This window comes from Crotalus tigris, unplaced genomic scaffold, assembly GCF_016545835.1.
Source record: "Crotalus tigris isolate CLP2741 ecotype Arizona unplaced genomic scaffold, ASM1654583v1 scf7180000020218.1340706, whole genome shotgun sequence".
Taxonomy (NCBI): Eukaryota; Metazoa; Chordata; class Lepidosauria; order Squamata; family Viperidae; genus Crotalus; species Crotalus tigris.
This window is the reverse complement of record NW_024097911.1, coordinates 550,666-576,882: the sequence shown is the minus strand read 5'-3', so window position 1 is coordinate 576,882 and position 26,217 is coordinate 550,666. Positions and strand designations below refer to the sequence as shown.

Genomic DNA, 26,217 nt, shown 5'->3' with positions numbered 1-26,217 from the left:
AAGCACTTCAGTCTGAGTGCTTTGGAGTTTGGAAAAGAGAGTAAGGCTGAAGAGCAGAGAATGGTAAGCCACAACTCTGGTTATAGATCATATATTCAACTAACAATTCTAGTAGTTTTGGGTATTCTGTTAAATCCTGGAACGTGTAAGTAAACTTGAATCCTTCTGAAGAATTTTATTTTGTGATCTGTCAGATAAGACCACAATAGAGATTACTGGCTATTGCTTTTTGCACATTTGCTAAAAGGTAACCCCAATGCCTACCTTTATTTTTTTTAGAGATTTAATAAATTCAACAATCAAAAAGCAAAAATGGAAAATCTGCCAAACTGATCTCATCCATAAGTGCTATATTTCTAATTTTCAGCCAATACTCTTAGACCAAATGGTGTTAAGAAAATTGCTGGAATTTCGAAATCATTCTTTTCTTCTGATCCTGCCAAAGCTATTTGCCACCCTTGTATTGTTTTGGCAAATAGTCTAACCTTCCCCACTATGAGCAGACAAAACAAAATAACTGATATGATTACATTCTCAAGTTTCAATCTGCTGTAGAAATAACAGAGTATGATTAATTTATTCACAGCAAGAAAGAACAAGCTCTATCATAGTGGAGTGACTTGAGAAAGAGGGGACTAGCATATATTATATTGTCGCCTTTCTCCATTGCACTACAGATCTCTCAACACTCAAAAGATAAGTAAGTTACAGTTAGCAAAAATATGTCTAAAGCCACCGAAAGGCTAGAGACGTCCCCATTTAGGAAAAAGAACATGAAATGCATGTTGAGACAGTTAAGAGTATAAAACAAGAGTAAGTGCATGTATGAAAAACCCTAAGGACACAATTTGTTAAAACATTCTGGAAATAGTTTTGAAGCAAGAACTCTCAGTCAACTCTAAAAAGACAGTCAGTCAGAGAGTCAGTCAGCTAAAAAAGCCAATGCTCCTAAATTTTTGGCCTGCTGCTGCAAGCCTTCTCTCTGTGTTTATGTGATGAAGTTTTCTACTGCGCAAAGAGGCTCTGATGACAAGAGCAGATAGCCATAAAGGAGAAACGATGAGAAAAGAGAACGAAAAAAAGCCGTTTCAAATAAACAAAATGAGTGGCCTACAAGCGCCACAGGCACCATGCTAACCGTTGTTGCTTGCTGCTGCCTCCGGGCCCTCTGACCCTCACGTACCATTTGTATAATGGCGTCAGCCTCAGCCTCCAGCTGCCGAACAGCGGCCTGGATGCTGCTAACTGAGCCCAGACCGGAAGTACCTACACACACACACCAAAAAAAAAAAAGGGGGGGGAGAGAGAAAAAAAACAATGAAGAACTAGCTCCGTCTATTGGGATTCAACCCAATTTCAGCTTTTGGACTGGGGACTCTTGAACTGCAGATGCCTGATGCAACCTCAGGGTCTGCCTGGATTGATCCCCTGCCCAACATACCTAGCCTGCCTGTCTGTTTTGCCTTTTTGTTGGCACGGCGTGTGTCATCCCGCAATTGAATGATGACCTGCAGCACCCTTAAGAAGAACTTCTGTGTGGAGGTTTTAGAGGTCAGCATAGACATTGAGGGTAGCTGGAGCTCCCGACCACCCAGGGGGCGTTTCTGCGAGGCCACAATCACCACATTTTCAGCAATGTCAAACCTGTGAGAGGGCACAGGGTTGGAGAGGGGAAAGGTCAGCAAAGTACACTCCACACAAGGAGAGAAGGACCAGCTTAGAGGAGACTCACCGACTCTGCATCTTGCCTTTCAATTTGGTGGTCTGAGGCTGCTCCTCTGGGAGCCCATCTGGTGACAGAGACTCACACTGCGCCCGACGCTGCTGTTCTAAATTGTATTCTCGCAGCTCTGCCAACAATGTACCTGGAAAGAAAGAATTCGGGGCTGAAACCGATCATGCTGCCACAGGAGAATATGCCTTTTATCTCCACTATAAAAAAGTATGCAAGACTGTGAACCGCATCTGCAAGTGCTACCTTAACAAGATTAAAAGATCAGCAGACAATTATACCAACATTAAAAACCAAGACAATACCCTTGCCTGAACAGACAACGCTTGCATCGGGGAACAGAAAGTTAACAATGAAAAGGATTCATCAATCTTCCCGTGACAGACAACTCCACAACTGGGGTGCAGCTGTTAAAATGTTCCTTTCACGTGTCAAAAATAACCGAGCATAAGGTAAAAATCACATCAGAGGGAGTGGCCAGAAGGCTATCTGTGATCCTGGATGTAAACCATTTTTGGTTCCTAAAGGTAACATCCTCTAAGACAGTGGTTCTCAACCATTTTAATGCCGCGACCCCAACCGGTCGTAAGTCGAGGACTACTCAACCGGCCGTAAGTCGAGGACTACTCAACTGGTGCAGCACCGTTTGCAGAATGGGACTTTTGGCGGGCTCAGTAGGGCAGAGATAGCCTGGCCAATTCCTATTGGCTTTTGAAAGGCAATAGAATTAGACTCTATTCAAGAGAGTCTATTCTATTGGCTTTCAAAAGCCAATAGAATAAAAGGGAGTAGCACAGCTAAGGAAAAGGGGGAAAAAATGGCGGACTGCATTGTTTGAAATGGTCATTCGACCCCAAATGGGGTCCCGACCCACAGGTTGAGAACCACTGCTCTAAGACAAGGTACTTATGATCAACTTTGCTACTGGATTTTGATGCAATGGGAATCCCCAAAGACTCCCAAGGAACAGCTCCACTAAGATGTCTATCGTTTTAGTATGGTTTGGCATCACCAAAGATGGAACTGATCTATTTGGTCTCCAGAAACAAATCTGAATCCATTAAACCACAAGCAATCACACTTCTATTGAAGCAATGGTCCCTTTTTAAAGAAGCCACAGGTCCAGAGAGATAGCTTCCTAATAGTAGCCCATACAGGTAGTTCTCGCTTACTGGCCATAATTAGGACCCGCAACTTCATCCCGAGATGCTGTGATTGTTAACTAAAATTTCATGTGATTTGAGGTGGAGACGCTGCAATGGTTGTAAATGTGAGGACTATTCACAAAGCTATTTTTACCAACAGCTGTAAAATCAGGTGGTCACTAAATAAGGCAGGGGCTACCTGCAGAGTGCAGTTCCCTGTACCGAGGAAATTCTAAAAGGATTATGTCAATTTACAGCAAAAAGAAAATGCTTTTGAAACAATCTTGGCTGCAAGGAGAGAGCACTCTAAATATTGGCTACAGCGTATTCTCAAATGTGACTTTAAACTTACACATCAGGAGCACAACACTGCTTCTTTAAAGAAGCCCCTTTTCTGGCTTCATCTCTGGACTGCAAGGCTCAAAGGAAAAGACAAGACTTGGGCATTTAATCTACAGCGTGTCCAACAGGGGTATTTACCTATTTGTTTGCAAAGTGTGTAACCCAGTTGCCGGGCCCCGTTAAGCAGGAGCTTCAGCACAGTGTCACGTGTGGTTGGGTCCCCTCGCGACAGCTGCAAGAGAACATTGGCAGCATCTTCCAGGCCTTCTTCTGAGCAAGAGTGGGATGTCAACACCTGGCAAAGGAAAAGAAGAGTTTTGCTATAGAGCTAGACGTTTCAGCCTTTACTCCCACCTCTTGATATGTTATGTGGCCACTCCTATCACTCTGTTTTCACTCACCTCTACGGACAGCTGAAGTTGGTTCTCCGTTAGGCCTGAAGCTGCCATTTTGCTATCGGTGCCACCTCCACCACCTCCTCCTTCGCCCACTTTAGCTGGAGATTTGCTTGGTTTTGCAATAGCTGCAAAGAGAGACCACATGCAAAATCCATGTCATCTTGGATTTAAACTTATTTGTATTTGAATGAGCTGACAACTGATGAATTTAAATCTTCTATACTTTATGTGAAAGCCTCTACTGAATTTTTTTTCTCCTGACATTTCTATTTTAGAAGCCCCCAACACATTGCAGCAACCAATAAAATAAGAGATCCCTTCCACCGTCCATATTTCTCCCAGTCAAGCCCTGTTTGTTAATAGATTGAAGTACAACAATCAGGGCAGCAGATGGAGAGTGGAAAGGCCCCAGTTCAGGTCTCTATTCAACTATGCACAGTGACTTTGAACAAGTCATTAACTCTTAGTCCACCCTGCCTCATACAATAATTATTATACGGCTCATGTGAGAGGTCGCCCCCCCCCCACGTTCAACTTCTCCAGCTTTTAGGGAAAAAGTAGGACATAATCATATTCATAGTAATTCTGTGAGAGCGCAATATAGATATAACAGAGTATTTCTACTACAGCTTTCAGCTTGAAAAACTTCAGCTTCCTCTTCTCTTAAAATATCGTTAACTTTCATTGTTGTCTATACCAGTGGTTCTCAACCTGTGGGTTGGGACCCCATTTGGGGTCAAACAACCATTTCACGGGGGTCGCCAAACAACACAGTCCGCCATTTTTCCCCCTTTTCCTTAGCTGTGCTACTCCCTTTTATTCTATTGGCTTTTGAAAGCCAATAGAATAGACTCTCTTGAATAGAGTCTAATTCTATTGTCTTTCAAAAGCCAATAGGAATTGTCCAGGCTGTCTCTGCCCTGCTGAGCCCGCCAAAAGTCCCATTCTGCAAATGGTGCTGCACTAGTTGAGTAGTCCTCGACTTACGACCGGTTGAGTAGTCCTTGACTTACGACCGGTTGGGGGGGGGGTCGTGGCATTAAAAAGGTTGAGAACCACTGGTCTATACTGATATATTTGAAACCAAATAGCTATGTCCCCAAGCTTCAGAAACCAGAGAATGACTGAATAAACAAAAAGAGTATGGGATGTGAGGCAACAGCTAAAATAATCTCTCCTACCATCCAGAAAATAGCAATCTTGTGACCAAGTTTTAATATAAAAGATCTTCAGCCTCATCTTAATCAAGATAACAGCTGACATGCCACCTCTGTTAAAGAAGGATAAGACAGAAGAGCCACACTGCTATTGAAGGAGAGATAATGGATTAACTGAAACACCAACCCCCTAAATCCAATGAAATAGAAAGTTCAGCAATTTAGAGAACATGTTTCAGAAGTAGATGCATCCAGAACCCTTTGGTTATAACTGAGGCAACTTTATGCTTATCTCCAAATGAAGGGGTAAAGATTGGATGGCCCTCAGCAATTCAGGCAAGATATAGCTAAAATATTGCCTGCACTCTAAATTAGGCATGAGAAGCTCAGGACCATTTCATTGCTAACTGATATTATTTTCAAGATGGGTGCCTACAATGGGGCTACATTACAATATACAGCATTTTTCACACTCCAACTTTGTATCAATAGTCTTGCAAAAATAATGGTTATCTTCACTTTATGCTGATTCGTCAAACTTCTTAAGAAACTCCAGTCCACCCTGACCATGGTCTTCATCAGGCAAAAATAGCCTGCAGATTGTAAAGGCTCTTCTCTCTCAAAAGATGCAAGAAACCTTGAATCTTGCTTAAGATTAGGAGTGATTCCAGTTATGTAGTCTGAATATAATCCTTTTTTGGAAACATAATACCCTCAATAACATCCCAGAAACAACAAGGACCAAAACTCCTTACTTTTCCCAAGGGGCAGGTCTTTCTGTATTTCTCTTTGGTTTCATTGGTATCTGATTTTGCATTTGAAAAAAAGAGAGCAACTTTGTTGGCTTGTTTGCCATGTTTTTGATATTTATCATTACACAGAATGTTGCAGTTTTTGTGCCCTTGTCTGTGGAGACTTCAGAGTGCAATAAAAAGAGATTTGGTGCTGGTTCGCCTAAGCTTTTTTTTTCCGGGGGATGGGGGGTGGTGGAGGAAGGGTTGTACACTGTTCATGCTCTTGGGTATATTGTTGCATTTTGCTGCAGAGGAATGGTGGACCTGCTAGTTCAATTTAAGTGCTGCAGTTATTTTGTTCTTTAAGCAGGTCAAATGTAAAAAGTGTTACTATGCTGAGCAAAGGTGTGTATGTGACTCACAATTACTCTTTTTTAATGAGCTGAGGTGGCGCAGCAGTTAGAGTGCAGTACTGCAGGCCACTTTAGCTGACTGTGTTCAGCAGGTCAGCGGTTCAAACCTCACCGGCTCAAGGTTGACTCAGCCTTCCATCCTTCCGAGGTAGGTAAAATGAGGACCCAGATTGTTGGGGGCAATGTTGTTGTTGTTAATTGCGAAGTCGTGTCCGACCCATCGCGACCCCATGGACAACGTTCCTCCAGGTCTTCCTGTCCTCTACCATCTTCTGGAGTCCATTTAAATTCACACCTACTGCTTCAGTGACTCCATCCAGCCATCTCATTCTCTGTCGTCCCCTTCTTCTATTGCCCTCAATCTTTCCCAGCATTAGGCTCTTCTCCAGTGAATCCTTCCTTCTCATTAGGTGGCCAAAGTACTTGAGTTTCAACTTCAGGATCTGGCCTTCTAAAGAGCAGTCGGGTTGATCTCTTCTAGGACTGACCGGTTTGAACGCCTTGCAGTCCAAGGGACTCGCAGGAGTCTTCTCCAGCACCATAGTTCAAAGGCCTCAATTCTTTTGCGCTCAGCCTTTCTTATGGTCCAACTTTCACAGCCATACATTGCAACTGGGAAAACCATGGCCTGGACTATACGCACTTTTGTTGGCAGGGTGATGTCTCTGCTTTTTAGTATGCTGTCTAGATTTGCCATAGCTTTCCTCCCCAGGAGCAAGCGTCTTTTAATTTCTTGGCTGCAGTCCCCATCTGAGGTGATCTTGGAGCCCAGAAAAATAAAATCTGTCACTACCTCCATTTCTTCCCCATCTATTTGCCAGGAATTGAGAGGGCCAAAAGCCATGATTTTGGTTTTCTTAATGTTGAGTTTCAAGCCAACTTTTGCACTCTCCTTCTTCACCCGCATCAAGAGGCTCTTTAGTTCCTCTTCACTTTCTGCCATTAGAGTGGTATCATCTGCATATCTTAGGTTGTTGATATTTCTCCCAGCAATCTTAATTCCAACTTTTGATTCATCTAGCCCTGCCTTTCTCATGATGTGCTCTGCATATAAGTTAAATAGGCAGGGCGACAGTATACAGCCTTGCCGGACTCCTTTTCCAATTTTGAACCAATCAGTGGTTCCGTGTTCGGGGGCAATGTAAATATATATATATATACCTTGCTTACTGGTGTACACCGCTTAGAGAGTGCTTGCACTTAAAGCGGTATATAAGTCTCATAAATAAATAAATAAATATGTATATTTAGGATATAAACATAATTAATACTTAGGATGTAAATGCTGGGAGCCAGGCAAGCGTGTGTGTGTGTGTGTGTGTGTGTGTGTGTGTGTGTGTGTTTCCCAGGGTGGGGCCTCTCTCCTGGGCACTGAATCTTTCTTTTTCTCTACCAGACAAAAACTCTATTTTAGGGTGGCTCTTTTTCATTCCTTCCTATGCTTAAAAAGTCAAATATTTTCATTTTTGTTTTACTCTGAGTTAGCATCCTTCATTTATTCTATTTGATTTATATTCTGCTTTTCATTTTGGAGCACATATTGCTCTGCTGTATTCTCAATGTCATAGTCAGTAGTGAAGATTCCTAGTAGCTGGGAGTGAGGCCTAAGTATCTCTTATAATTCCTGCAAAACTAGATTAAGTTTCCCTTTCTCCCCCCCTCCCCTCCCCAAATGAGAGGACTTACTGGACACAGCAGTTGGAACGGTTGACGTGGTGGTTACTGTGGCAGCAGCCCCAGAAGTGGCGATTGAAGCAGCGGTTGCAGCTACAGCTGCCGCTGCCAAGGCAGAAGCAGGGACAGGGACAGGGACTGGGAGAGGGGCAGGAGTAGGGGCAGGAGTGGGAGCGGGGGTAGGGGCAGGGACTGGGGTGCTGGATGCATTAGGAGCAATGTAACTGGTTGCCCCCTCAGCCGCGTTCTTGTTCTCAGGAAGAGCAATGGAGATGAGAGACAGCAGGCGCAGCAGCTTTTCCGTCAGCAGAGAGCTCCGTCTGATCACTGGGTGCGACAGCATGTTCATCAGCTGGCCCAGTGGAGAGGCTTCCAGGCTGTAGGGGGAGCTCTCCCCGTCCGAGCCAGAGCTCACAGGCACAGATTTGATGGAGTTCTTGCCCTTGCGGCTTACATTCATGTTATCCAGTTTGACCAACAAGTCCCAGAAGTCTGTGGAAATGCCACTTGTGCCCACCTGACCTGGGCAAGGACTGCTCGACTGCTTATTACCACGCTCCCGCTCATTTTCACAGTTGGTCTCTTTGGTCCGCTGCTGTGTGAAGTGACTGGGAAACACCTGTAAAGGTAAGGGAAAGAAAAGGAGGGGAATTAAACCTCTTTCTAGGATCTCCGAATTCATGCTGGCAGTCCGCATTCAATTTTAAAAGATTATTAGTTGTTCCTATCTGGTTTCACGATGTAACAACAGGATTCTCTCAGTTTAACTAACCTCCCCCAAGCCCCACATACATACGCCATCTTCGAAGGCTAGATTCTCTAGGTTCTGGGGGGGGGGGGAAGAGTTACCTTGAGGTAAGATGGGTGGCCTATACATTTTATAAATAAAATAAACAAACAATTAACTGCCCCAATGTTGAAGATCAATTTGATTCTTCAGATTCAGAACATGAAGAGCCTGACCAGACAGATCCTTAACCTGTGTTGGCAGGAATTAACAGAAGAGAACGCCTTGGGGGGGGGGGGGGAAGAGGCATTTGAGGAGATGCAAATACAGGATGGCCTGGCTGACCCAGAACCTGAGTTAGGCAAGGTCCTGAACCAACAGCAGGTTTTATATGCTGAAGGGTAGACCAGTGTTTCCCAAACTTGACAATTTTAAGGCATGTGGACTTCAACTCCCAGAATTCCACAGCCAGCGTTGCTGGCTGTGGAATTCTGGGAGTTGAAGTCCACATGCCTTAAAATTGTCAAGTTTGGGAAACACTGGGGTAGACCAAAGGAAGTCAAGCCAACTAGTTGAAAGAAAGAAACCTGACTTAGCAAATTAGTCAAAGTGGTGTCAGGGGACAGCTGCACATCTGGCTCTTGGTGTCAAACTATGTTCTGACTTCTTTCTTGAAACTCTGTCCCTATGGGGCTTTGGTTTACCTAGCTAATTCGTGGACCAGACAATATCTACTCTTAGGATCCTCTCTGAACCTATGATGTGCTTACTTTTTTTTAAAAAAAAAAAAAAAAACACACTTAAAGTAGAAAGGTTTGCATCTCTCACATACTTTTGTCACATACTTTTGTGTTATCCCAATTGAAAATTTATGAGTAATAAATATCCTGAGTTTGTAGCGGAAGTATCTGTGTATTTAACTAGCAGCACAGAACACAGAATATACCTCTAAAATGTATACAATGTGCGTTTACAGCTTATTGTCCATGGCAGGTAATAAAAAGGAATGGACAGCACTACCAATGAGCAGCTGCCGTTCCAAATACAGAACAAAATCAGCCTACTAACTACAATAAGCATTCTTGCTCCTTGCCTAGAGTACCAGTAGTATTTCTTACCCTGTAAGTAACCTGGAAGAATACCGATTAATTGGAGTTCTTCTTGGAAAGACATAAAGCAAATATACAACAGACCTTCATTCATTGTAAATAAATGCAGAATTGGTAATATAAGGAAGATCCATCGAAATAGTGCTCTGTGGAACCACAATATTCTGTAGTGGACAGACCTGGAACAGGGGTAAACCTTCTCACTGAAAAGACTTAAGCATCAATATCCTGAAACCGCAGCAGGTAGGTGAATAAACCATCCAGGGTAACTTCTACCACTGAAGGAAAAAAGCTGCACATTCCACATATTTTATCTTTAAATTCACACAACTCTTTGGGATAAAAGAAGCAGGATCAGAAAAGACCACAGTATTTTTGTATTGCTAGTGTGGCACATGGACTTTGGGGAACAGAATTATTGCACTGCAGCCTACTGGAACGGAATTCTGGCCAAATCAACCCATAACCAGGACAATTCTTACTGACAATCACTGGGTCAAGGTCTTCACAAACAAGCACAAGGGAGAAGTAAATTTACTCGTGTTTCATTCTTCAAGCCTAAGAATTTAAAAAGCAGCTTGGAAATACTGAAATACAAACTACAATTTCACTCCTCCCCATTAAAATTAGTTCTCTTTGTGGTTTTTAGCACATCAATGGACAAGATGAATTTAAATCTTGTAAATAAGATGTGCTATTACATATGTATGCATAATTGTACAGCTCATTGTTTTCTATTTAGGAATTTGGTGCATTTTTGCTACATCTATTTCCTTGTGTTAATCAGCCTTGTCATCTTGATTTATACATGGAATTAATTTTGTTTTCTTAACTGTGCAATATTTCAATCTTTTCTCTAAGACAATCAGGCCTATTTCCTTTAAGCGTTCCTCAAAATAAAATGAAAAAACAAAACAAAACAAAACACTTTCCCTCGTAGTATCAAAAGTAGTAAACTAAACATCTCTTGCCTTCACCTTGGCAAGTTGGATGAGAGTATCAAGTACATGGCGGCAGACCACCGGAGCAGCCTGTGGGTGTATATGAACCGTTGAACCAGCAGCAGCGTGCTTTTCTGTGTGCTTGCGGCCTCCTGCTCGTTGGATCTGGAAGATGTTGGTTCTACAACCAAGAGCTGCATCCATGGAAACTGAGAGCCAAGAAAGTTGCCCTGAGCTTTTGGATTCCATTTTATGCAGTAGGTCAAGTGGCCGGCTGTCCGGACCACAGCCTTTGGCTGCCCTTTTGCCTTTGTCATCTGGTGCAACTGTCCCCTTGGGTGTCTCCACACACAGTTCACTCTCACTGCTGCGCTGCAGGATGGAAAGTAGGCTCCGAATCACCCAGTTTCGCGTCTGTGCATGATAACAAAGATTCCGCAGCACCCGATGAAGCCGGCTTGTGTTTAGCTTTGGCTCGTCTACAAAAAGCAGGACCAACAGACAGGACAAGGCCTCATGGTCCAGGAGAAGGCGTCCACGCAAGCGCAGCAGACTGTCTACATTGCTGCCAGATGGTCTAAGAAGCAACAACACAAATATCAGAGAAGTTAATGCCATACTCCAAAAATATAAGATAATTATTTAAGGCATCCAAAAGAAACCCTTTCTGGCAAAGATTCATTTAGTATAGACCAGGGGTAGGCAACCTTGGCTCTTTTATGACTCGTGGACTTCAACTTCCAGAATTCTGGGAGCATGGCTGGCTCAGGAATTCTGGGAGTTGAAGTCTACAAATCATAAAAGAGCCAAGGTTGCCTACCCCTGGTATAGACAGTCATGACTTCAATGAGTTGGAAAGTTCTCTTTTCCTGTCAATGCTCATTCTGTCCGTTACCCAGAACGAGTCTGAATCCATTAAAGTTTGAATCAAATATTGAATCAAATGCTTATCCTCAAGGCTGCTGGTTCTTAAAAACTATAGCTCTGCTCTTTATTGTCAAAGCAATCCAGTCTGTCTTTCAGCTTACCCAGTGAAGCAGACCAAAAGGCAGGACTATTTGGAATGGCCAAGTACAGGTATTTTCTTATTTCTGGAGGCAAGATCATGGCCACTCCAATTTTTAGATTTCAAATTAAGCCCACCTCCATGTTAGTAGCGTAACTAGTTGGGAGCAACTATTACAATTTTAGTTTTGCGATTCAAACCAAATCCAGTTTATCATAGAGGGTATCCCTCCTCCAGAAAAATCTAGTACCTGCTGTGGCTGCTGCTACCACCCATCTGGAAGGTGCCTCCTCTTTGTACAGCTAAGCGTGTATACTGGACACCTCTGTTTCCACTCAATCGGCTTGTGAAGGCTGGGTAGAGTGAAAAGGGGAGCAAAGTAATTAAATCAAGAGCCGAGACCGAATAAACCAAAGAACATATGGTGACAAAACAGGAAAAGCTTGCCTTACCAGGGCTACGCAAAATAGCAGACAAGGCAGAAGTGCTAGAGTGGCCAAAGAGACGCTCATGCATTAGTTGGCGCTGGCGTGCTTCTTGTTCTCGCCTCAGAGCCTGTGCCTCAGCGGCAATATCAGGAGGCATGACTGCCAATACACTATCCTCCATGTCTTCCAGCACACTGCGCCGCAGATCTGATGGCAGTGTTTGAATGAAAGTCACTGGATCCATGGGTGTGTCTGAGCTCGTGCTTTGTGCAAGCTCACGCCGTTGCTGTTCTGCCCGTTGCTGTGCCAACACCTGGAATAGAAAAAAAAAAAGATTTCAAAAGTTTGGGCATGGTCAGTCAGGATCAAAATATAGAAACCAATACTTTCCTTATATGCTAACCAAATACAGAGATAGTTTCTACAAGCAAAGCACTTCTTCAACCATATGTCCTCTAAAATGGCTAAGTTTAAAATGCCAATTATCCAGGATGAATAAATGAAAGGCCAGTGCACCAGCTGATCCAGTGACTTGCAGGTCACAAAAACTTATGCTTTTAAAATAAAAGTTAGTTGTCAGAAAAGGTACTATCCTGTTTTTCTGCCATGATAGACTAACATGGCTATCCTCCTACAATGTTTGAAAAGCTAACTAACAAAGACCTTATAAAAGAAATATTAATGAAATAACTAACAATTGGAATATCTGTATAAGTTTCTCAGGAGTACTTTAGCTTGATTCTGATATCACTGCATTAGTATCTTGATTAAAAACATTAGAAAGAGCAAGACCAATTGTGGATGTCTATTTCATAAACAGACTCCACAAACTTGGATAACCATGGAATTCCTTTCCTTTGGAGACTTGACAGAAGAGAATTAGGCAAATAAGTTCAGAGAACGAGTCGTGGAAGCATGGAACCAACATCCAGCAAGGTCAGTCATCAGTAACCGAGTTTAAACATGCTCAGGATAGTCCACCATGCAACAAACATTCAAAAAATAAAGTAAAAATAATAATTAATTAAAAAAGATACAAAAAAAACCTCAAAGCGCAGACTCAATGGACCACTAGGTCTTTTTCTGCCATCAGTTTTCTATATTTCTGACTAAAGAGTGATTTAGATAAACACGATCCTATTTTATGCAATGCAATACGATGGACAGCTTCAGCTTCTGACTTCTATGAATTAATTGCTTCAATTCTGTGTTACCCTTAAGAAGTACATAGTAATACCTCTTCTTGGATAGCTGGGGGCAAAGCAGCCAAAAACTCAGGACTGACTTCTGTCACACCAGGATTGCCCACCACAGGAGGGGTTGGAGTTGTAGCTGTGGTGGTGGGGGCCGAACGGGCAGGAGGCCGGATACCCAACTGGTTCTGCAGCACTTCACGTCGAATGTCATCAGGCAGGGCAGCCAAAAACGATGGGTCAACACCTTCAGGAAGATTTATTCCTGTTGAAAAGGGACATTAGGTACAATTGTTGGCGCTACAGAGAAAAGTTAACTATTATAAACCCACCTGTTGTTATATTTTTTTGCTCCTGTAACATTTACCCGCCAAAGGATCTTCCTCTTCACTGCTGGTCGAAGGCAGCGGCTCTTCCAAGATGCCTTGAGAATCAGCACCAGAAATGGCTACAGCTGAATCTCTGGTGGAAGAGCTCTCGGAGGAGGATGCAGGCGGGGAGCTGCATAGCAGGGAAGAGTGGCAATGATTAGTGCAGAGCGAACACAAATGAAACAGGTCACCTTCCTATATTTGATTTCTGGCCCTTACCCATCATCCACCTGCTGGTTGGGATCAGGCTGGCCCTCCCTAGCAGTATGGGCATTTGGCCCTTGTTGGGTTGCATCTGCTGCTGCCACCACAGTATCTGTGCCTGCTTGTTCCACAGTGCTAGCTCCACCAGTCTCTGCCACGCCTTCTTCCAGATTGCATGAAGCCAGGCTGCTGGTGTCCATGGGTGAGCCCTCCAACTGGCTGCTGACAGCAGTCAAGGCATCCGAGTCTTCAGCTCTCTCTGGAGAGAGCGAAGCTGATGGGAAAAGCAAGACAAAAGTTTATGGGCAGGGAACTCAGATTCTTTCACGGAGATTCACAGATCACAGCTCTCTGGGATTTGAAGTCCTCTCCAAGAAATTAGGACAGAATATAGCTTGAAAACCTGTTGTTAATCGAGATTGCTAGCACAAGGTTGAATTGAAAGAAGCTATTCTTTTCGTTCAACAAAACAATGCCACATTTTAGCTGTAAAACTTTGGAGACTTTGGAGTGGCAGACTGCAGAACTTGCCTGGAAAAGCTATCAAGGCAGAAAAGATTAATCCAAATAAATTGGCCCCACATATCCTCATTTGAGAATCAAAATTTGAAATCAATCCTCCCTAAAAAGACTGGGTTTTTAACACAAAGAACACTTAAAAAAAGATATAACTAAGATTATATCACAATGGGGATTATTACACAGGCATTAACCTTGTATGTTACAATTTCGTACGAACACACCCGAATGTAAGCATAAACCCTTGAAATAAATATGCTGAACATTTGGAGAAAGGGAGGAAACACAACTACACAGGTATGTACAAGGGACAGAAAGGGGCAACGCTGGCTGCAGGGTGAAGCCTAAGGCCACTTACTGATGGTGGGGGCAGGTGAAAGCTCCATCTGCGTGGCCTCAGCGTCTGTGCTCAGCCTCCCGGGGTCCGAGTCCTCCTGCTCCACTGGCATCAGCAGCTGCCCAGAAGCCTGAGCAGTGGACTGCCCCACCAGCTCCGAAGGGAGCTCTCCTGCCCCTGTTGCTTGTTGCTGCTGCTGCTGGGGGCTCTCCAATGTGACCAGAGTCTGCTTAGGGCCAGCTGAGGTGTCTTTGGCGGCAGTTGAGACTGTGGGATAGCCGTCGGGATGGGTGGCACCATCTGGGAGCCAAGAAAGGGAGGGAGGCTGGCTTAAAACCCAACCTGCTGAGCAGCAGGAGGATTTCAAATGGGGCCTTGGCTTCACCCCGTTTAGTAAAACAAAGCTCCGAGAGTTCGCACAAAAAACCCCATCGGGGAAAAAATAATACAATTTGGGATACTGTACCCCACGCAGGGAAAGTAGTAAGTTGTATAGTTATCTCTGATTTGGGGCACAAATCCCTACCCCACAACAATACAACTTACTACCTCACCCTGGTAGGAGCGAGAAGCACAAAGGCCTAGTATTAAGGCAAAGTATTATTTCTACTGTTTGCGCTATAGAAGATCCTCCCCTTACCCCTGTCCTGGTTCTTATAGACTGAAGATCGAACACCCTCACTGGAATTTCTCTACTCAAAGCACGCAGTTTGTAAGATACAATATCTTACTGCAAACACCCCAGACAAACCCAGGATTGGAACAACAACAACAAAAATCTCCTCTGTTGCATCCAGACTCGGGAGCTTTGATTTCCAGTTCCTTGCTGGAGTTAGATGTAAATCTTTCAGTAGCACTTTTCTTCCTTCTTCTTTTTCTTCTTCAAAGTAGGCAATGGTGGCACGATGGAATTAGGGATCCTCATAGGAAAGACAGTAGATTGTATAGTTATCTCCAAGACCGGGTGTGACCCTAAAACTATACAATCTACTACCTCATCCCAGGGGGCCCTGGAACAGCATCTGCTTGAGCTAAGCTGGGAGAGGAAAATAAGACACCAATCAAACATCCAGAAGAAAGTAAATTACCTGGAAGATTCTGCTCAGCTGAACTGTTTGACTGTGGCACTGGTCCCTACAGAGGCAACAAACATACAAAATCAGAGTGATGCAGGATTCAATCCATCTGTCTCAGACTCTGAAGACCAATGTAGATAGGAAGATGCTAATCTACATCTTTTTTTTTTAGACAGGAAGGAGACTGTGTGTAATTCCCACCCAATGTCTCCATCTGTGTTTTTCCTAGTCCTATAAAGCAAATTTAAGGACAATTCCACATAAAAGCTAGTAAACATATTCTACATATTGTTATTAAACACATAAAAAGACAGAGCTGTAATTGTAGCTCTGTCCTAAAATCCAAAAATATAAAGCATATGAAAAGAAATGCAGAGAATATAAGGCTATTTTATCCCCTTTTATTAACCATTATTTTTCTTAAACGGTTCTACAAATATCAAATATTTAGTATTTTTATTATTCACAGTAAAAAAAAAACACCCAAACTGCCATATGCTGGAAGGCACTCTATACTGTTCTAAATCAACTGATGCTAATACTTAGTAAGCAACCTAAATATTTTCTTGAAAAATTGCATTCATAGAAAGATAATTGAAGTCATTTCTATTTTTTATTAGAGTATTTCATTTTTCCTGTTTTGTTCAATTAAGTTCTTCATTTGTTTTTCTGCTGTCAGGAACTTCTGCAAGTAATAATTACAGTATTTCATTATTAATCATATTTAATAAAACCAGTCTCCTTTATTTTGTTGCTGAATTGGAACATAAGCCTTATTAAATAAAGAAGCAGAAAGAGCTGTAGGGATTGGGCTGTGTTTAGGAGAAAAATGTGATGATTCTGGGAGAAAGTCACTTAGAAACAACAAAAACGGTTAGGGCCGAGTCTCCCTTCCTTTTATAAACAGAGGTTGTTTGTATCCTGCAATATAAAGTGCTAACTCAACCAAACATATTTCCAGTTGCTGATCCTTCTTTGGCCAACTTTAGCAGCCATGCCAGCTAGAAAAGGCGTCTTGAAAGTGTAAAGCCTGCTCTTTGGGGGCCTTAAAGAAAAGTCACAAATAGTCAAGTGTGACTGCCAACCTGAGGATTCTGCTCCTTGTCTTCTGAGTCTTTGGCCTTATCTGACACTTTGGCCTCCTCCTCAGCCAATTGCTTGCGTCTCTTCTCTCTTCTTTCCTCTAGCTCTTCATCCCTCAAGGCCTCCAGGTGGTTGATGATGGGAACTTTGACCACTGAATGGAGGAAAGGTTTCCAATCAAGCACAGTCAATTTAAGGGAGGATGATGCTCTCTGAAGGAAGGAACTACTCATGACTCACCTGACACACAATCATGCATACTTTCTGCATCGAGTACTTTGCATTCTTCGGTCCAGCGTGTCAAGGCAGTTGGGATGCTTGACAAAGTTCCTAAAGAAATGAATGAAAGGGATGACGGTTTTGAAAGAACTCACTCTTTTTCAGTAATTGATGTATCAAAAAATAACATTTTGGAGGGGCAGGGCTTCATATAGATTGAAGGCAGGCTTGGTATCACTTGAATAATGCATACCTATGAATGTGGACCAAGTAAATCTCATTAACTTAAATGAAGTTTGCGTATATGTGAATATGCCTAGGGCTACCATATTTTACGGCGTATAAGACAAATTTCTAAAGCATGCAAATTGGCTCCGAAGTCGGGGGTCGTCTTATATGCCGAGTTGTCTCATATGCCGGAAATTACAGTAGTTTCCGGCGTATAAGACGACTTTCTAGGCATGCAAATCGGCTCCGAAATCAGGGGTCGTCTTATATGCCGGAATTGCTTACTGGTGTACACCGCTTAGAGAGTGCTTGCACTTAAAGCGGTATATAAGTCTCATAAATAAATAAATAAAAATAAATAAATAAATAGTTTCCGGCATATAAGATGACTTTCTAGGCATGCAAATCGGCTCCGAAGTTGGGGGTCGCCTTATACACCGAGTCGTATAATATGCCGGAAAATACAGTATTTCCTAAATTTTAAATGCATTTTTCTAAAAAGCATTTTCTGAGGAATTAACGCAATCAAACTAATGTCACAAACTCTTTGGAGCAAGCTTTCCCTAAGCATCAATGTTGTTTCACTGTGACTTGGTTGTGGCTAGCATCGGTACAATCAAAGCTAGAGAAGCTAGCTTTCAAGAACAGGGAGTCTTTGAGATATATCAATGTACCAGAATGCTTCTTTAAAATAATAATAATTCCCCACCCCCTCCAGCTTGCAAATGCTGGATTTCTAGGTTATAGAGAGCTTGATGTTATTCAAAACTTCGGTTAAGACAAAAAAATTATTTCAGTGTTCCAAAGCCTTAGCAATTAGTTCTCTGAAGACTTGCCTGCCTGGCTGGTAGCTGTGCTCTGGTCATGAAAGAACTCATCCAGCAACTCATCATCCGAGCGAGCAATTATGTGCACATCATCATTGCCTACCAGGAGGCGAGCTCGACCTCGACTCTGCAGTGGAAGGCTACTGCTCAGCTGTAGGATGTCTGCAGCTGCTGAAGGACCCAGCAATCTAAGGATGACACGCAGTAATTGGAAAGAGTTAGGAAGCAGATGTTGCACCCTTTTAGGATAAGGATGATCCAATGAGTGAACAAACTGCAAATAAGCCACCCTTTTCTAAAGCAAATGACTGAAAACTGAGAAATTGATATATTTCCAGTATTAGTAACATTCAGCCTGGCTTCCATTATCCTCCTCTTTTTCTCCTCAGCTCACCTCTGCAGAATGAGAGGTGGGTTGGGCTGCCGGGTGCCTGGATAATGCACATGAATGGTATGGCCCGTATTCGCTGTCAGCTGCCGTAATGTCCTCTGGCTGCGACCAATGCCTTGTGCCAATCGAGTAGTAGAGGAACCGCTACCCAGGGTCAAAGAGCTATGGTCTGCATGCCGCACCATAAGTGGGTGAGTGGCAGGAATATTGCCAGGTGATGGAGGAATATCCGCTAGGAATAAAAATAGGTGAGTTAGCAGACCACGATGAGACTGAAGATTTAAGTAGGGAGATTTCCTTAAGTTACAAAATTGGTCAGACCCAGGTTTAGCAAAGGTAACATCATATAGGTTTCTAAATGACTCTGTTGTTTTTGTAACTTCCAATTCATCTCATCAGCCTGGCAAAACAACAGAAAGAATACTATATTCCAAAGTAAGAAAAACAGCTTCAAGATTGTGCTTCCCAATTCTCACAGGTTCTAGAATATCATCAATATCCTATGGCTTCTGAGTTTCAGAATTCTTACTGGCGCTGGAGAACATGTTGTCAAATTCTATGATGAGGTCATCTTCACGGTCAAAGCGTTCAAAACGCACCAGCGGGGAGGCATTCATATCAGGGTAGTCTTCATCTAATTCCATCTCTGAGCCGTCGTCGTCATCTTCCTCTTCTTCACCTTCCTCACCCTCTTCATCATCCTACAAGAGCAGCAAACATCAAAATCAACGACTGGAATCCATGATTCTGAAATCCATCCCTTCGCACTTCCCCATAATCATGCTCTCTATTTAGAACCAAGGAAAATTCTAATCAGCAAAAGTCTTAATTTAATTGCACACAAAGCAGACTACAGATTCCAGGCATTATTAACAGTTCTTGAGACTACTGAAAACCCGCAACTTTTAATTGTCCATCCTTGTTATTCCATACAAGTCAGTAATGTGAAGATGGCAAAGTAAGTTGACAGTAGGCTTTTGTGCTCGCTCTTCTCCAGTGCCTTTACCTGATCGTCTTCATCTTCTTCCTCCTCCTCCTCTTCCTCATCTTGACTGTCATCTTCATCCTCATTGCTACCACTGCTGTCTTCTTCCTGGGTGTGCTCTTCCTCATCTTCAGGATCCAAGATATTCATAGAATCTAGAACAGAATTGAAAGTGCAGATAAAGAGAGGTGGCTTGTGCTAATTAAATGAAAACATTTCCAGTTATTTCTCTGATGAGATTCTCCAAACTTTTTTTTCAAATTGGAAAAGCCTTATGAAGGAAGATTACAGAAATATTTATCTTTCTGCTTTCTAAAAAAAGAATTTCGGCCTATGAGCATCTTGGAAATATAGTAGTGTTCAGTTTCTTTTCTCCAGTATTGCACCAACCCCACCGGAAGGATGTCTATCGGCATTTTTATGACTAGAGATACATGTTTAGGCAATGCCTCACCTTCCCTGTTGGCCTGTAGTGTGGAAGCCTGGCTCAGATTGGAAGGTGCCTCATCCATCAACACATCCTCCTGAGACTCATCCTCTCCACTTCGTCCCACTGAAGGACACAAAGGTAGAGCACAGGATTTAGCAGAATCATGAGTCAACAGCTTTTTTTTTTCTGTTGAGGAATGCCAGAGCTGTCCGTTTTATCTATAAATACCCATTATGATTCTGATGTGATGCAGTAACTAAAAACAAATACACTGATGACAATGTCATGAATGCATTTGCCTTTGCCTAGCACCCTGAGAAATAAATGAAATGTTTCTAAAGAGAGAACAATAGCACTAGCATCTGCCAACTACAGAACAGCTTTTCTATGCTTTGCATGGAAGAATGGCAGCCAAGAAATGGCATGAGCAGCAAATTTTCCTCTATCTGGAGAAATGGCCACTCATAGAAGATAGAATTCTCTATAATACAATGTGGACTTTAAATGATTCCTTTAGATTACACATGAGGAAAATAAAGTAAGACACTTTAAACCCTGAGATCCTAACTGATGACCCTAACATTAAATGTGTTTGCTCTCACCTATTATAGTACTATTTCCTGAGCCGCCATCTTGCTCCAGTAATTCATCAATCAGATCCTCCAGTTCATTTTCAACCTAGAAAGACAGAGATGGGAACGTTAGCGAGACCCAGTTCCACATACATTAATAGGCCTTAAAACTCCAGAGAAGCGGCACTATCCTATGTTAGAACCTCTCTGCTTGTTGTTCTATCACAGATAGAAACTATTTAGCAGCCCCACCCCTGCTTCACATATCACAATCTGAATAAAGCCAAGGAAAGATTATGGAAACTGGTGCAAAGTGAAGTATATCAGTCCAGGTTTTATTCAGTCATTTAAAGCTGTCTTCCCCCAACCTGCAAACATTCAAATGTGACGGGATTTTCATTTCTCAATTTCCATGGCTGTTGGCCACTTGGCTTGGGAAATTTTGGAAGTGCTACGTTGGCTGAAAATGCTCTTTTACAAAAGAATTTGGTGATCGCAAATCTTCGCTTTTATTCTTCTCTGTATGCGACTTAAGACAAACTTCACCTAAGTCAACATAAACAGGAATTCAAGTGAACCCCACATTGCACCACATTTCTATCTTAGAAGCCTACAGTCACATTTTTGTAAAATAAATAAATAAATACAGGGAACACCTTTACAACCTAGCATTCATACCTGCATCTCTTGTGTGCTCAGGACTTCAGGCTGTCCTGCAATCACCACGGTATCAGTCTCTGCTTCACCATCCATGATGTCACCATCTGCTACTTCTGCTTGTGCAACGTCATGGTCCTCCTCGGGGGCTTCTGTTTCTCCACTTTCTCCTAAGAGTCAAATAAAAGTGAGGCCTATCCCCTCTTGAGCTGACTTTACTGAAGCACAAATCACTGGAGACATATTTTATTTATTTATTTTATTTTATTTTTAAAATTTATAAGCCGCCCCACTCCCGAAGGACTCTGGGCGGCTAATAATAAAAAACACATAAAACATAACAAAACAAACAATGCAAAGACAGTCATCCAGGGGTCAGGTTTTATAAAAATCCAAAAAGAAGTCGATCACCAAGAGGAATAAAAAGTTTTAATTTATTAACCAAGCTTTCCTTGGGAATCGTCCAACATCGTCAGGGTTCTAAAAGGTGGATGCTGGGGCGTCTTTTATAAGGTGTTAGTAGCCTGCATCCGGCTTCTAAGGCGTGTTAACGGGCCCAGCTGGTCGTGCCGCTCATTACACATGGGAAATGATGTGTAATGAGCGGCACGACCAGCTGGGCCCGTTAACACGCCTTAGAAGCCGGATGCAGGCTACTAACACCTTATAAAAGACACCCCAGCATCCACCTTTTAGAACCCTGACGATGTTGGATGATTCCCAAGGAAAGCTTGGTTAATAAATTAAAACTTTTTATTCCTCTTGGTGATCGACTTCTTTTTGGATTTTATCATGGACATACCCAAGAGTCGAATTTTTAGTTTGATATCTAGTGTGTGTATATATGTATACACACACACACACACACACACACACACACACACACACACACACGAGGTAGAAGTGCACAGCCGTGTTAAAGGAGAATACTTAAGATGAGATGAGGCATGTTACCTGCATCTTGCTGACCACTGCTGGCATCTCGTGCTACTCCCTGAGCATCCTGCTCTGCCTTGCTCTTGCTTGAGGCACTTTTGCTACCGAAGAGACTGCTGGGTTGATTGACAATACGCGACAACGTCTCCAGGGGTTTCAAGGCAGCATTAACTGTGTTGGCCATGTTGGGACTTTAGGAAAAAGCACACATAGACGGTAGTACAAGTCAGATATCAGAGAATAAACGTTAGTTGATGTAGATATGATAGAAATCTCTAACAAAATGGAGCATTGTCGGAATTGTAGTTATCTCAATAAGGCAGCTAATTCTATTTTAAAAAAACCAGACATTTCCCACAGAGAAATCGTAAGAGGAAACCAGGGAAAATGTATTTCTTAATTCCAACCAAATAGTTTAATACCACTGTAGCCATGAATGAATTCCGCTCCATTTCTTGAGCAAATTACCTGGACAGATCAAGACTGTGGGGCACTCTGGCCAAGTCATTGACCAGCCCTTTCTTGAGGAACAGGCGGATTATGTTGTTCATGCCATTGTGCTGTGTCTTGGCTGTGGCACTGCTATAGAAGCTGGAGGTGGATGGGCAGGATTCCATGATGGTGCTGATGATACACATTACTGCCTGTAGCCTAAAGTAAGACAGGATACCACGAGTCAACATGAAAGCAATGTTTCTGTGCTTACTGGGACAACACCATGGACACCCAACCATGTCATGCCCCAAATCTGTGGAACAGCACTTTTCTCTTTTCCCATAGTAAACATCCTTGTTTTAATTGTTACGAACTTTACTGGGAATAGCATTCTAAATTCTCACTACTGACAAAACAGCATGCTCTTGGATAGCCTCTCCCTGTACCTCCACACGGGAAGGCACCCTCCAAAGATATCATTAGGGTTTTATATGTACAGTGCCTATATTTTTATATTATAGTGAAGTAAGGTAGCTTACTAGTGTCTTTCACTTGAAATCCTATCAAAGGCTAAAAAATGCCCGAACCTCTAGGTGCGAGAAATTAAGAGTTACAGTGCTACAGCTTTCCTCAGGTACTGATCCACCTGGAAGCATAAATATTATTCATCTTCCTCACCTGGCATGCTTCTCGGTGCTTTCTGCCATGGCCAATGCCCGGCCCAGGGCTGCCTTCACCTCATTCACCAAGGCCACCTGGGCATCAGTGCCACTACCCGCTGCAGCCAAACTGGCTAGAAAGAGGCGAGCCAGGGCTGGTGTATCTTTGTCTTCAGCATTCTGGGTGTGGGGCAGGAGATGGTCCAGGACAAAAGCCAAAACACTGCAGTCCTGAAAAGTTCCAGTAAGAGATCAGGAGGAAAAGAAAAACCAGTATCCCCAACTTTTTCCCTTACCAATAACAACACCCAATTTACAATTCTCTGAAACTTTATGCTTTCCATTGTCCCCTGGAATAACTTAGGGTACCGGCCCTCAACATCTTTCCTTGCTTGTACCTTGCTTCCAAGCCCATGGTCGTCTGGTGCATTTAGACTTTCTTACCTCTTTTATAAGTTCGGACTGGCCCACAGTGTAACTGTAGTTGGCAATTAATGTAGCAATGCCCACATATGAGCGCACAAGCTCTGCCAGGAGCCGCAGAATAGTAGAGGTAGGCATAAGTGGCTTGCTCCCCTTAGCCTTTTGCTTGTTCTCCTCTGCAGCTTTATCACCATCCTTATCTTTCTTATTTTCTCTAGATTCTTCTGGAGTAGAAGCTATAGGTTAGAAAGGAAAGGATCCATCAATGGAAGAACTGCTATCCCAAGAAATCTAATCTCAGATTAGCTTGCCCATACTTGGTACCTTACGATTATATATACTGATATGGAATACAAAAAATTATGGTTCCAACACATTTGGAAGCTGTAGGTTGGAGAACACTAGACTACACCCAGTAAAGGTATCAATTTGATCTCATGCTGTAAGAGCAGGAGAAAAAAGACAGAAGATGCATCTCTACTGCTAAGACAAGAACTTCCCCAACAACAGAATGACAATTTGAAGCTAATCAGTTTAGTCAAATAAACTTCCAAATGCCTAAGAATATCAGAGAATACACTGGCAAAGGTATTAAACATTGCATCTAGCGTGGCGTTGCATCATCAATAAAACTGGTGCTTACCATCACCTTGGGGAGTTCCAGACTGGGGAATCTCAGAGGCTGTGCTATCAGCAGCAAAGACTTGAGCCTAGAGGGAAAGAGTGGGAAGACATAATGAAATGACTTAAACTTCATCAAATGGGATAGAGTTCCACACATGACAAGCAGATACATTTTTATGACACTTGTTATCCTAAAATTAACAGAACTCCTTTGGTTGCTGGCTGCAAAGACAGATCGGAGGGACTCACATTGATGCCAAAGCCTGTCTGAGAATCGAAATCACTACTCTGGCGAGTCAAAGAGCGGTACTGCTGATACACATCGTCCCCCATGTCTTGTAGAATCTGGCTCACTTCCTGATTAGTAGTATTTGCTTTGGGTTCGGATTTGTCTGCTGAAAATAGAGAAACAAAAGCAGGTCCACAGATAGTACTTTCTCAGCAGAAAGCAGTGATAAGCCTGCATATCTGACCAAAACAGAGTTACCTCTTCCAGAAAGATAATGCATTGATACCGTAGATACTTATCTTACTGAGTGACTTGCTGGGGGGGGGGGGAACCCACCTAAGAGGCCCAACTTTCTAGGGGCAAAGGAACAGTTAATATTAGTGCTGGCTTCATCAATGCATATGGTACATTTTTGAGGAAAAAGGCAGAACTATGTAGAATAGGGCTCCCAGTCAAAAAGCATGAACGCTTCAGCAATCAAAAACTAGAGTTCTCTTCTATTATGTCTCAGGGCATAATGTACCTTCATCAGGGGCGTGGTAGGCAGCCAGAGCATTCAGCATGTCATAGATCACTTCCTTGATTGTATCAGGTATGACCGGTAGTGGTGAAGGTTTAACTGGAGTAGTTTTCACTAGCTGGACAGCATTGGGGCCCTTGATCCGCAAGTTCTCGAACTCGTCGTCAGAGGCTTGGGGAGCAAAAGGAGAAAGAATAAAAAGAACTAGAGCCGCCAACACTCCCAACAAGACTGGGAAAAAGAGGGTGGAAAGGGGAACAGAGTTCACCATGCTTATATCTGCTTTGGGGGAATTTTTACACAAAAGGTCTCTACTATGGAAATTCTTGCTCCTGATCCAGATCATCACCTTCTCAAACATGAACAGTCAAAATCCAGGTTCTGGCATGCCTGCACACACACTTGTCCGATCACTGAAGGAGAACCAGCAGACTTATGATGTACTTACCAGTTCCGGAGCCACGGGGAGCGGGCAAGGCAATACGAATGCAACCGTTGGCTACCTCAGTGAAGATCTCAGGATTTCGGCATGCAGCTGGGCCCAGCACTCGCAAGATATAGTTGATTTCTCGGGAGCCCAAGCTGCCTGACACCACACCTGAAGTGGTGCTGCCTGCTCCACTTGTGGCTGCTGAGCGCACAACCTAGAATGACAGAAGGAAGAGGCAGGTGAGTGAAGGGATCTGAAAAAAATCAATACCATTAGACCAGTCTGCTGGAATTACAGAGGCAAAGTTCAAAATAAAAGGCAGAGTCAAGATTCATAATCATTTTATACGAGATCTGCATTGATACAGAAAAAACAAAGAGAATAAAACTATGAATATATGAATGAGGGACGGCCAACTTACAACTGGCAATGGGGTGTTGCCCCCCCCCAAAAGCTAATGAATTCTAAGGTTGAATCTGCTGAAAGACAGGGTTGAACTCACTCTACACTATCCGATCAAGCTGCATATGGAATACCTTATTATTCTGAGAACGTATATTTGATTGCTATTTGCACTATAGGTTGCCTTGGGCACTTGATAACCAGAGAATGAAATTTATAAATGAATATAGCAGTGGAAACCATGCTTAAGAACAAGCTGAATATCTCTTTGCCAGATATCGTTCCATCCTACCATGCCTCCTTGTACTGCATATTCTTTATGACGTGGAACAGGGCATCAGCCTAAATTATTCCCCCCTTTCTTTCCAACATGATGATTCTATGAATATAGAACTAATATTCCCAGTGTTGAGCAGAGCTAGACCTTCTCATCATTACAGGTAGTCCTTGACTATTGGCAAGGCACTTCTGCTTCAGCCCTGGCTGTAAAAGATGAAAGACTGGTGCAGAGAACTGGGAGTCGGGCAAACTGCACATTTCTGGGACTGCTTGCTGCCCTGCAAGGCTGCAGCAGGGTGGCTAAAAAAAGCAGAAAATGGAGGTTGTGGGGGGTAGAAACTAGGAGGAGCAGAAGTGCCCCTGTACTGGTAAGTACAGGTGG

The 26,217-nt window shown here is 42.9% G+C and overlaps 1 protein-coding gene across 14 annotated transcripts in view; it reads right to left on the bottom strand.

Moving 5' to 3' along the window:
* The window catches only part of HUWE1 (HECT, UBA and WWE domain containing E3 ubiquitin protein ligase 1), a 118,771-nt gene that overhangs the window by 6,449 nt on the left and 86,105 nt on the right, over nucleotides 1-26,217 (bottom strand). For 7 of the 14 annotated variants that reach the window (XM_039366001.1, XM_039366000.1, XM_039366002.1 and 4 more), the window contains 31 exons: nucleotides 25,173-25,368; nucleotides 24,728-24,904; nucleotides 24,225-24,370; nucleotides 23,995-24,061; nucleotides 23,373-23,587; nucleotides 22,948-23,159; nucleotides 22,303-22,485; nucleotides 21,853-22,025; nucleotides 20,920-21,068; nucleotides 20,272-20,347; nucleotides 19,694-19,792; nucleotides 19,261-19,394; nucleotides 18,784-18,955; nucleotides 18,258-18,486; nucleotides 17,873-18,051; nucleotides 16,830-16,919; nucleotides 16,592-16,743; nucleotides 15,519-15,564; nucleotides 14,452-14,730; nucleotides 13,590-13,848; nucleotides 13,367-13,500; nucleotides 13,044-13,264; nucleotides 11,831-12,119; nucleotides 11,629-11,731; nucleotides 10,403-10,949; nucleotides 7,608-8,214; nucleotides 3,621-3,742; nucleotides 3,358-3,514; nucleotides 1,733-1,865; nucleotides 1,442-1,644; nucleotides 1,139-1,266 (listed from right to left, as the gene is read on the bottom strand). In XM_039366001.1, the coding sequence (XP_039221935.1) occupies nucleotides 1,139-1,266; nucleotides 1,442-1,644; nucleotides 1,733-1,865; nucleotides 3,358-3,514; nucleotides 3,621-3,742; nucleotides 7,608-8,214; nucleotides 10,403-10,949; nucleotides 11,629-11,731; nucleotides 11,831-12,119; nucleotides 13,044-13,264; nucleotides 13,367-13,500; nucleotides 13,590-13,848; nucleotides 14,452-14,730; nucleotides 15,519-15,564; nucleotides 16,592-16,743; nucleotides 16,830-16,919; nucleotides 17,873-18,051; nucleotides 18,258-18,486; nucleotides 18,784-18,955; nucleotides 19,261-19,394; nucleotides 19,694-19,792; nucleotides 20,272-20,347; nucleotides 20,920-21,068; nucleotides 21,853-22,025; nucleotides 22,303-22,485; nucleotides 22,948-23,159; nucleotides 23,373-23,587; nucleotides 23,995-24,061; nucleotides 24,225-24,370; nucleotides 24,728-24,904; nucleotides 25,173-25,368 (5,877 nt within the window). The remainder of the gene's footprint in view (nucleotides 1-1,138; nucleotides 1,267-1,441; nucleotides 1,645-1,732; nucleotides 1,866-3,357; nucleotides 3,515-3,620; nucleotides 3,743-7,607; nucleotides 8,215-10,402; nucleotides 10,950-11,628; nucleotides 11,732-11,830; nucleotides 12,120-13,043; nucleotides 13,265-13,366; nucleotides 13,501-13,589; nucleotides 13,849-14,451; nucleotides 14,731-15,518; nucleotides 15,565-16,591; nucleotides 16,744-16,829; nucleotides 16,920-17,872; nucleotides 18,052-18,257; nucleotides 18,487-18,783; nucleotides 18,956-19,260; nucleotides 19,395-19,693; nucleotides 19,793-20,271; nucleotides 20,348-20,919; nucleotides 21,069-21,852; nucleotides 22,026-22,302; nucleotides 22,486-22,947; nucleotides 23,160-23,372; nucleotides 23,588-23,994; nucleotides 24,062-24,224; nucleotides 24,371-24,727; nucleotides 24,905-25,172; nucleotides 25,369-26,217) is intronic. The other 7 variants (XM_039366004.1, XM_039366006.1, XM_039366007.1 and 4 more) reach the window with 6 other exon arrangements.